This window comes from Rhinolophus sinicus, chromosome 11 (assembly GCF_057876585.1).
Source record: "Rhinolophus sinicus isolate RSI-liver-muscle chromosome 11, RSI-T2T, whole genome shotgun sequence".
NCBI lineage: Eukaryota > Metazoa > Chordata > Mammalia > Chiroptera > Rhinolophidae > Rhinolophus > Rhinolophus sinicus.
The window spans coordinates 7,515,424-7,527,581 of NC_142511.1; the positions used below are offsets into that span (position 1 = coordinate 7,515,424).

At 32.9% G+C, this 12,158-nt stretch overlaps 1 protein-coding gene across 5 annotated transcripts in view; it reads right to left on the bottom strand.

Annotated features, from left to right (window-relative positions):
• The window catches only part of COP1 (COP1 E3 ubiquitin ligase), a 115,240-nt gene that overhangs the window by 17,363 nt on the left and 85,719 nt on the right, over positions 1-12,158 (bottom strand). For all 5 annotated transcript variants that reach the window (XM_019727875.3, XM_019727802.3, XM_074322298.2 and 2 more), the window contains 3 exons: positions 8,450-8,567; positions 5,579-5,703; positions 4,306-4,466 (listed from right to left, as the gene is read on the bottom strand). In XM_019727875.3, coding sequence (XP_019583434.1) covers positions 4,306-4,466; positions 5,579-5,703; positions 8,450-8,567 — 404 coding nt within the window. The remainder of the gene's footprint in view (positions 1-4,305; positions 4,467-5,578; positions 5,704-8,449; positions 8,568-12,158) is intronic.

The following is a 12,158-nucleotide window of genomic DNA, read 5'->3' on the forward strand; positions in this document are numbered from 1 at the left end:
AAACCTGAAGTGCCCTCAAGTAAGGTACTCACACTACTTCCGATCTCTAACCGCACTACTTTGGAGAAATCTTATCCAGTTTCTTGGCTACCATCATATGCCAACAGCTACCATACTTATATCTCTGGCTCCACGATCTGCTTTGAACTCCAAACATGGCATGTCCACTGAAATGGCAAGTAGTATCACAAGCTTAACCAGTTCACAAGTCTCCTGTGAATTTCGAACTTGACATCTCCGCTTAGTATTTTCAGTAACTCTCAAACTTAGCCAGTTAACTCCTGGTTTTCTCCCCTAAGACTGTTCCTCTGGTAGTCTTCTTCATCTTAATAAATGGCAACTCCACTCTTTCAATTGCTTGGGCAAAAAACCTCGGTGTCAGACTTTCCTCTTTCACTCTCCACAAGCAATCTATTGGCAATTCTATTGATTCTACTTTCAAAGTATGAATGGGATCTGACTACTTTTCACTGATATGTCACTATTTTATCTTACCTGGATTATTGCAACAGCCTTCCTGTTTCCACTCGACACCTTATAGTCTGTTCTCTACAAAACAACCAAACTCAATTTTTAAAAATTTAAGTCAGATTATATCACTACTTTGCTCAAAATCTTACAATGACTCCCAACTCACTCCCAGTAAAAGCCAAAGTCCTTATAATGACAAACAATGCTCTACTGGGTGGTTCTTCTCCACCCTGAAATCACCTCCTCCTCTCCACCTGACTCACTGCAGTACAGCAACACTGCCCTTCTTTCTGTTTCTTGAACAAGAATCATTCTTACTTCAAGGCCTCTGAACCGCCTGCTTCACCTGGAATACTCTCTCCTCCATTTAAACACGGATTACATCTTCATTTCCTAATCTTTGCTCTAATTCAGCTACTCCGGTAGGCGTTCTGTCACCACCAGCTGAAAACGACAAATCCCTACTCTAGTACTCCTGCTCTCCCTTTCTTGCTTTGTTTTTGTCCAAAGCACTCATCACCTTCTAATATAATAACTTAATTTGTTTTCTGTCTCCTCCAGCACATAAAATTTTAACTCCAAGAAGGCCAGAATATTTTTTACATCTCTGTTCACAGTTTATCTCCAGTATCTAGAACTGTGAATGCACATAATATTTGTTGAATAAATGAACAAGAGTCTCATCTAAGAAAATGAAGTTATTTTTTGTGGCTAATCAAGATGACAGTTATACATGAATCAGATTTAAAATAAATCTGTAAGAGTAATTAAGTGAGTTGCAGAACTTTCAATCTTTTTATCATGACTTGTTGCTGGTCTAGGTAGCACACTTTAAGAAATTTAACAACCTATTTTAGAGGTTATCCTATAAAGTACAATATGTATCCTTTCAGTCTCATATGAATTAATTCTTTTACCTCCTTCCTTGACCAGGCATTGAGAACATTTTAAGTACATTTATCCTACTGACTTATGTCATTGTCAAGTACTTAATTCTTTATGTTTATTAAATCCAACAAAGCATCATTCCTTTATATAGTCAACATGCATCTAGGTTTACTGCATATTTACTACTTTTATTGCTTTCCATTTCTTTACGTAGCTCTCTGATCTTCATCTTTTCCTTCAGCCTTAAGAACATCCTTTATGGGTTTCTTTAGTGTAAGCGTCTTGGTGGCAAAGTCATATTTATTTACCTAACAATGTCTTTATTGTACCTTTGTCTTGAGAGATTTTCAATGGATATAGAATTTCAGATTGGCAGGTTATTTTCCTTCAAACACTGATAATCTCATTCCACTATCTTCTGGTTTCCATTGCTTCATTGAGAAGTTGGCTGTCAGTCTAATTGCTAATCCTTTGAAGACAGTACTTTTTCTCTGCCTTCATTTAACAATTCCCCTTTGTGTTTCATTTTCAGCAGTTTTACCATGGCAAGGTATGACTGTCCCTCCACCAGGAGGGGTAACAGGATCAGACACAATTAGCTCTAATCTAGCACTAAGTAAGTGAGCTTTACAGAGGGATATAGGATAGAAAATTCAGCATGCATGCATCTTCAAACTCATCAGAAGGCCAAACAATGGTTTACATCCAGTTTCTTGGTTCTCTCCCCAACCCACACAAGATTACACATAGTTGCAGAGGTCAGTTAAGGTGCATGTGGTTCATCTCCAGACACAGATTTGCCTTGGGCCAGTCTTATACCATTCACTCTGCACAGATATAAGGCCAATATGCCGACTCACAGTTCTCTCAGTCCAGATGCAACATCATAGAGGAGGTTTTATATTAAATTTAAGATAATTAGCTCCTACTGCATAATATTCCATTTTGTCTAACTCAGTATATTTTCACAAAATATTGCTATGAGAAGGCAGACCCAAACTCAGATTTTCAGGCAGGCCTAAGTCTGTTCAGAGTCCAGGTTGGATATTAAACCTTTATTCACAGTGTAGATTTCAAGTCATTTATTCTCTGGGGTAAAAAGGCTTACTGAATCTCTGGCTTGATGTCTTTCATCAATTTTGTAAAGTTTCAGCAATCCTTTCAAATATTTTTTTCAGAAGCATTATTTCTCATCTTTACTTTTAGGTCTCCTATTGAATATGTTAAATTTTCTTACTTCATCCTCTATCTCTTTTCTGTATTTTTTTCCATCACTTCATCTCTCCATGCTTCCTTCTGTATATTTTCTTCTAAGTTACCTACAAGTTGACTAATTCTCTTTTCAACTGTGTAGTATCTTCCACTCAACTCGTTCAGAGTTCTTAATTTTGGTAACTATATTTTTTCAGTTCTAAGATTTTCATTTTTAAAATAGTTTTTAGTTCCCAGTTGACATTTTTAATATGGTCTTTCATCTTGTCAGCATAAATACGTCTGATAACTCCAATGTACAGAGATGTTGTGATTTTGTTCCTACTGTCCATTGCTTATGCTGGATTTATTCATGTTGTCTTGCCTTTTCTGTTTATTTTTCACTGTGCCCTAGTTACTGTATCTGCAATTTTGAAAAAAAAAATAATTGAAGTCTTCAGATGACCTTCTTTAGAGGATCTTTCAGAGAGGATTTAATTTTGCATCCTGTGGACACTAGCAAACCAGGATCACCTCACTTTAATTTCAGGATTGATATGATTTGAAGTTGCGTTGCAGTCACTGTGAGGGCTTATCTACTACTGGTTTTCCGTAGACTCCAACCATCTGCAGTCCTAAACCAAATGAGTTCACCAATACAGTGACGAGCGCTAGACTCCAATCCCTGTGCCTCTTAGAAGCTACCATAAATGCTCTTAGCCACTCCACCAAAATTGGCAAATACTTCTAGGCAAAAAGTATACTTAAAAGACAGGCTCACAGTCCTAGGTCAGTAATTCTTTTCTATCTTGTTTACCTTCCAATGCCTTCCAACAGGTTTTGTTTTTAAAATACATATACTGGGCCCAGCTTTTCTAGTTCTCCTTAGTGGGTGGGTTGGTCCAAGTCACCTTGTCTGCCATTACCAAAACTGGAAGTTGAGTAACAACTTTAAACAAGATAGCACTGGAATATATTTAATTAAACTGTAACTGGAACTCATACATCTTAAAGAACCCATTAAGTAAAAATTTTTTGTGTCAAAAATAAAACCAACCAAGGAAGTACCTAAAAAGCTATTTTAAAAAAGATGACATGAAAGAATGACTGTTTACAAAAATCAAGATAAAAAATTATTTCTTCATATATCTTATTAAAAAGCTTGTACTTTAAACTGTATAAATAAGTGATAAATTTGAGGAAACTTTTTTTTTTTTTGCAACCTAGAAGTGTTAACTTTCGTGTTAAGAAATTAAATGGGCTTAAGTGTTCTTGTATAAACGTATTTTGTAGAAAGCAATTCTGCCCTGAAATAGTTTTTAATTAGTTGTATATACCGGCCACTCCCCTTTACCTACATTAAACCTTTTGTATCCTACTACCAGAGTCAGATAAATGTTTACTGAGTATATACTGCATGTGATTAATAAGGAAAATGAGATACAGTGTGTACTCTGGAGAAATTTCCAGTCTTATAGAGAGAGATAAAGAGACAATGTGATAATGGCTACAACAGAGATATGTACAAAATGCCATGGGTACACAAAAGAGACATCATGTCAGCATGACACTATTTCATATTTCAATCACTACCTAAAATCCCTGTTTCCTTTGGTGAGTCAATGCTAAACCAAACAGAAAATGCACATCACATATCGATTTATAATTTAAAGTTTAAAAAACTCACCTGTGTATATACAAACATAAAACATTATATAAGACACCAAGGTGAAAAAAACTGATATGAAAACTTACCCCATCTGGCAGTGCCCTCCAGCACACAGCGCTAACAAATTCATTTGTATCATCTTCTTTTCGGTCTTTGTCCAGAACACTTTTGACTGTATCAAACTTAAAAGTTAGCAAAGTCTTAGAAAGTCCTTTATAGTACAGGTAAAGAGAGTTGTTCTCGCTTCCTGAAAGCAATAAAAAAATAATTTTTTAGAATAGGATAACTCAGAATTAGGGCAGCACATTCATAAGGTAATTATTTCTCAGTGTTTAAGATCAAAGACCAAGTCTTTTATGGTTAAGTTTGAAAGACCAGAGCACAGGATTTCTTGGGACTCATGTTAGAAAAGTATTCATAGAAAAAAAGCAATACTTTACTAAAGAAATAATCATAGTTAAATTATATAATATTGGTAATTCTAAGGCTGAAATTACCATACAAAAATCACTTAGAGCAATGCTAAGGTCTAGAGAAGAACGATAAATTTGTTGTTATAGCATGAATCTTAATTTAGAAGGAATTCATCTGGGGAGGAAAAAGAAAAGTTATTGCACTTACAAGGGCAAATTTTAAAGATGAGTGGTCTAGAAACCCGAATTTTTTAAGCAGTCTATCAAAGTTGGGTAATTATGTAAGAGATTTGCTTTGGCAAAGTTTAGGTTCGTGTGTGTGTGTGTGTGTGTGTGTGTGTGTGTGTGTGTGTGTGTGTGTGTGTGTGTGTGTGTGTGTAGAGAGAGAGAGAGAGTCAACTTTACTGAATTAAGACCAAGTTATTTGAAGGTACTGATGAAAGTTCATATATTCAGGCAATAGATATATTAGAGCATTTGAATAATACTAAATTTGATTTTTCTACTTCTAATTTAAATTTGTATAAATTATCAACAATAAAAGCCTTAGAATAGACCAAGACTACCCAAACAGATTGCTTAATAAAGAGAAATCATTATAGAAGAAAACGAACATCAGCTCAAGAAGACAAATAATGTCTCTAAAATTAGGATGTTAGCAGAAATGAATATTTTCTGCTTTTTACATAATATCTATAGAAGTTATGTTATAATGGAGAGAAACAACAAAACAAATTTAACAATCTTATGCTAGTCCATGTGGTCAAGGACTTCTGTTAGGTAAAGAGGGGAAAGACTGATGCAGTCCAATCCAAGGAAAATTCAATAGGCTATCTTCTGTGTGTACAGGACATTTTCTGACTTGGTATGCAGTCTACTTCTATTGAATGCAATTTTAATGACAGATACCTGTTAAAAAGTTCTAGGAAAAGATGAATTCACTTACCACAAGCTATGTAATCTCCATTGGAAGCGAGGCCTACGAAGTTTTTTTCATTGATATGACCCTTGAAGGAACGTAGACAATATGGTTTCCCTACATTCCACAGCTTTAGCTGGCTGTCCGTTGAGCTAAACACAAAAGTTAGAACACATTTAAGATTTTATGGCATGAAATTCATCACTACTAATTAGAGGCAATCCAATTTGGTGGTTAAGAATGCAGAATCTGGAGCCAGACTGGGTTAGAATGCTCAATGTGCCATTAATTTGCTTCTGACCTCAGAAAAATTATACAACCTCTCTGGCCTCAATTTTTTTTTTCATCAGTTAAATGTGAAACATAATGGTTCCTACATTGTAGATTAGATGAATCCTACAAAATATTGTGAAAATTAAATTAATTCATTTAAAATGCTTTCATTAGTCCTTGGGCATATAGGAAATGTTCAATGAACCTTATTCATTGGTACCACTATACCACCACCATCAAACAATGAGAGAGCTCTTGGGCGATGTGCTTAATTTCAGGATACAATTGTTCCACTTGGTTTGATATACCATTCAACTGTTGAACTGGATTGGTATACTGAATATAAACTATTTTCACAGCTTAGTTATAGCTACAGGGGTGGAATACTATGAATAGTTGAATGGTCTACCGTGTTTCCCTGAAAATAAGAATGGATCTTATATTAAATTTTGCTCCAAAAGACGAATTAGGGATTATGTTCAGGGGATGTCATCCTGAAAAATCATGCTAGGGTTTATTTTTCAGTCAGGTCTTATTTCCAGGGAAATATATATATATATAATTTATCTTATTGAATAATACGAAATACAGTTATTTACCAAAAAATATCTGAATATAGAAGTCACCAATCATCCTATCATATAGAGACAGTCTTAGGACTTGAATAAAACAGCATGTTTTGTTTTTCTCTTTTTGTTATAAAAAACTGGATAATATCATACATTTTATTTTGTAAATCATTTCTCTCTCATTCTATAATCTGTTTCACATTTTTTTCTGTAAAATAACTCATTTCTATATCTTTATTAATGACTACACAATAAATCATGGTTTTTCTGACTCTAACATTCACAGAATAGGGCACCATGATAAACGTTTTACATACATTATTTTATTTAAAGATTCGTTTTATAAAATTAGTATTATTAGTAGATGCATTCAGAGATGATAAAACTGATATTTAGAAGGTTATGGACATTTTCAAGGTATCACAGCCATTAAATAGAGTCAAGATTGAAACTGTCTTATTTCAGAGGCCAAACTCCAAAGTGTTTAAATCCTTCTCTATTGCCTCTCATCATTTTTTCAACATAAAATCTATTCTTAGACATTTATGCTGTTTTAAATTTGTTTTCTGCTCAACAGTGTTGCACTGAATATCCCTTTGTGTGTGTGTGTGTGTGTGTGTGTGTGTGTGTGTGTGTGTAATAGTTTTTAATTGGCCAAAAATTCAGAGGTTGCAGCAATATGTGTATATATTAATATTACTTTTTAATATTTCCAAATATACTTGTGGATGAATTTGTTCTAAATACTTGGCCAAGAGAAAAATTACCATGATTTATAAAAACAAAGAAGAAAAAAATTGATAAAATACAAATAACATGTCCACATTAATAAGGTCAACTAATATTTCCAATATATATATTAAGTATACTACACATACTTCAACTAGTTGAAATCAAACTAATTGATTCAACATTTATTAATCTGAAATTAAAGAAAAATATTTTTGCCATATAATCTATCATCCATATTTGAATCTGACTAAAATTTTAATTATTTACTGCCCATTAATACATCTAATGATAGGATACTTTTTGACTGGTTACCACTTAATATAGATTTGTGAACCAATTACCTACCTATACTACCTCCCCTTGTAAAGTTCAGTTCCCACTTTCTTTTGTTTCCCTTTTTGTAACTCAATTCAAATTATCTTGCTAAATAAATTCAAAACCAAGTTCTTATCTAGGGCAACCAGTATGGAGTTAGATGTGGTGGGAGATATCAAGTATAAGGCACTGGCATTAATAATCTCTTCAGAGAAATTAGAATCTAAGTGAAAAGAAGAAAACAATACATCATTAAGCTTGAGAAGAAATAACAGATATGAAAAAAAGAAATTAAGAATGGGTATTTACTAGGGTAATATTAAATAAAGAGAGCTATGAAATGGATCTCATAAAAAGGGACTGCCTCTGTTAGCAGAAGAGTTTTGTCAACAATATTTTGGCAACTGAGATTTATTTATTTGGTTCACATCTTGTTACCTTCAAACAAAATAGAAGATTATTTAAAGCTTGCATTATGATTATCTACTTCAGAAAGCTTCTCAAAGGATATTTGTCAGATATAAGCATTCATACTTAGAAAGTTCTTCTCAAAACATATTTAAAACTCACCATGAAATCATAGGGAGATCAAGTAACAGAATCATAAAAGTCAATCAAATATTACTCAAAACCAAAAATAATACTATGATACTATTGTACTGCAATGTACATATAGAGCAACATTAGTTGACATTAAATACTTCTCCTGTTCCATCAACTATGTTGTTTCTCTCTCTTCTCAAGGAGACACAGTGGCTGAAATCTAATCTCCAGTTCAAATATTTAAGGGGGTGACATTAAAAACTAGTATCATCAGGATTTTATTCACAAATAACATGTAAAAGTGAGCAATACAGACCAGAATATACATGTATTTCAATTTGACAAGTTATAAAAATCTACTATACACCACAGGGTTACTTTATATACACCCACAGTGACATTACAAACTGGTAAATGATGACAGAGCTCTGTGTTAAGTTCAACCTCTGAAGAGAGCAATACTCACGCAGAGACAATTTCCTCACCACTCACAAACTTTGCGTAAGAAACTGCTTTTCGGTGTCCTTTGAACACCATGATGGGCTGTTTAGTGTTACGAAGATCATAGTAGTGGACACAGTGATCTAAAATATAACAAAAAGAGAAAAATGAGTAAATGAAGAAATGGAAAGCAAAAATAATTTTAAATGATTTTGTTATTTTTCATCAAATGTTTCACAATGTCAAACCTGTAACAGCCAGAAAACTAAGGGCTATGACTCATTTTCAAAGATAAGGAAGATATGGTGGGTTTTCTTTTTTGAATCTAGGAAAATATAGTTGTCTTAAAAAGTGTATACATACACATACCAATGTCAGTCTGAAAGGGAGTTCCACTGACATTTCTTGTGATACTGGCTCTAGAAACATAGTATTAGGGTTCAGAGTAACTGGAAATTTAAAAATGAATCCTTACATTTTGATGGTTTTATAAAAAAGGTAATATAAATATTTTGGACTTCTGGTTAAATATACTGCTACATAATTTTACTTCCCACATTTGCTTTTTAAAAAACACTTGCTTGAGAGACATATAATAAAAACTCTAAGTATAAAATTCAATGATTTTTATTAAATGTACCCGGCGCAACCATCACCATAAATTACAGAACATTTTGCTCATCCTAATAAGATTCCTACTGCCCTTATATCACCCACTGCCTTATCTATCTATCAATCAATTTCCCTTTTCTGGACAATTTATATAAATGGAATCATACAATATGTGGCTTCTGTATATGGCTTCTTACACTTCACATGGTGTTTTTGAAGTTCATCCATGTTTTAACATGTGTCAGCAGTTCATTCCTTGTTATTGCTGAATAGTATCCATTGTATAGATAGACCACATTTTTTCTATCCTCGTACCAGTTGATGAATATTTATTTATTTTGGTACCATGAGTAATGCTGCTATGAACAATCATATTCAAGTCTTTGTGTGGACATGTAGTCAGGTCTTGGGTAGATACCTATAGAAGTGTAATTACTGTATCATATGGTAATTTTGTGTTTAACTTTTTAAGAAACTGACAAACTATTGACGGCACCATTTTACATTTCTACCAGCAATACATAATGGTTCTGGGTTTATTTCTGGGTTCTCAATGCGTTCCACTGGGCAGATTACACTTTGAGTAGCAAGGCTATAGAGTATATTTATCATTTTCTTATTTAAACAAGTTCTCTATATATTCTGTATGCTAATACTTAGTCATTTATGTGTTATAAATATTTCCCTCCAATTAATGACTTTTTAAAAATTATTTGATGAACAAAAGTCTTAAATTTTATTATAGTCCAATTTGATACCTTTCGTTTATGGTTTATAGTTTTTATATCTTAAAGCCTTCCTTGCCACAAGACCATGAAGATATTCTTCTTTATATTATCTTCTAAATACTTTGTAGTTTTGATCACATTTGATCACCTGGAATTGATTTTGTGTACTGAATAAGGTACAATTACAATGTCATTTTCCCATACCAACTGCCCAAGTATGAAAATTCCGTATTTTCAAAACTCCTATGCAATGTAATATTGGCCAGGTGTCAAATATCCACACATTTGTGAGTCTGTTTCTCTTTCTGTTCCACCAGTCTATCTACTCCTGTGCCAAAATAAAACTGTTTTCATTTACCTTTCCCTATCCTTGTTTTAACTAGTCTGTTAATCCTTGCCTTTTATTTGTACCAATTAGGTCATTTCCATTTACTATAATTAGATATATTTGAATTTCTATCTATAAGCTTATTTTGTTTTTTAATTATTCCAAGTTTTCTATGCTTCCCCCCCCTTTACCTTTGGATTAGTCAAGTTTTTTATTCTTCCCTCCTTATCCCAATAATAGTTTGGATTCTGTACTTTGGTTCTGTTATTTTAATGGTTTCCCTTGAAATCATATCATGTATTTCATACTTCCCAAAAGTTTATAGTGATTACTCAATATTAGTTTCAAAAAAATGGATGATTATCATGTCTGTTATATTAGTAACAGCTGAATAAAAGATGCCTAACTTTAAAATATCTCTGCATTTAATATAAATATAAAATTTCTTGTGAAGCCCATTTTTAAAAAAGATCTAGCTATAGTGCTACTTACAGGTTGGAAAGTAAGACAGACAAAAATACATGAAAAGATTTACTAGGTGCTTCCAAGTTGTTTTTAGATTCTAGCACTCTCAAAAGTAGATTTTATTTACGACAAAGTACTATAGAATAATTTGTTTCTTGAATATTGGCTTTATGCATGCCACTTCCATTTTAGTTCATTCCAATTACTTGGAAACTTGAAAATAAAATGTCCTTGATAGTCATTCCCCCCCTATTATCCATGTAGTATAGATAACTGAAACACATACTCATGAATGCTACGGCATTAATCAAGATTTATTAAATACATATTCAGATATTCAATTTATTTAAATATGAAGGAAAAGACATCATCCCCACTGGCAACTGCTGTATAAAAGATAGAACAGATTTATAAACCTAACAAACCTAAAATGTTTCCCATTACTTAAATAAGATGGGAAAAAATTGTAAAAGACACCCCAAGCACTTACATCTCTACCTTACTCAAGTTTCTCTATATTAAGTTTATAACATGAATTAAATTAGGTTTTATAGCTCCTTAAACTACCAGGTTAAGTTGAAAGGAATTAATTATATTTTGGTGACAATGATAAGGGGGGTGGAGGGGTCACAAGAAGGTAATCTATAAACTGACTTCAGAGATCTAAAGACACACATTTGTGTGTGTTTTATATACTGTAGACGTTCATCTCTTAGACCCCACCCTGATTTAAAAAATACATATTGCACTAAATAAATAAAGAAAAACTGGTCTCTTCCTCAAGAAATGCTATCTATGGAAAGATACCTGTAAAACTATTAACTGCAGTACCTCTGGGGAGGTAGTTTAATGATGTTTGATCAAGGGGACCTTAAGCTTTAGTTACATATGACAATATGAAAGTTGAGAATGAGGATATAAACATGTACTATTTGTATAATTAAGTATAAACAATTTTAAATGCACATAAATTTTTAAAAATGAAAGACGCATATGTAAGATAGCTTCAGATAGCTTTACTGAGAATCGAGACATCTTTATGGAAGAAAATTTTCAAAGAATAAACAACATAAGTCACATACAAGGTATATGAAAGCTGATCATGGAGGGCCTAGAATGAACCTATACTCTTTAAGCAATGAGAAGCCACTGAAAGTTGTAGGGTAAGGGAAGTAATACTGATATTTAAATATAAATTAATCAATAAACCCCCTTCTAAAGGTTATTTTCTTCTCTTTGAAGACTAACAGTTATCACATGCCAAATCACAAAAACTAGAAAGTATTGAAAATGAGAAAGCAAATGGTGGTGTTTGTGTGTGTGCACTGATTAGTTTACTAAGAGTAACAGGGCTTACAGTAACCACAACTAAAAATGTTTATTGATAATACAAATAAATAGAATATTTCAGAATTACTGTTTGTTCTAGGAACATTATTCCTTCCCGGTGAATATGTTATTAGCCTAAATGTCATTCCTGAATCAGAATAATACTACTTTTATTTTTGATTTATAACACTAATTTCTGGTGGGAGGTATCTATTATTATTTTAAAGGGATCACCTTCAGCATACCCATCCTTCCTATCTGTTACACTGATT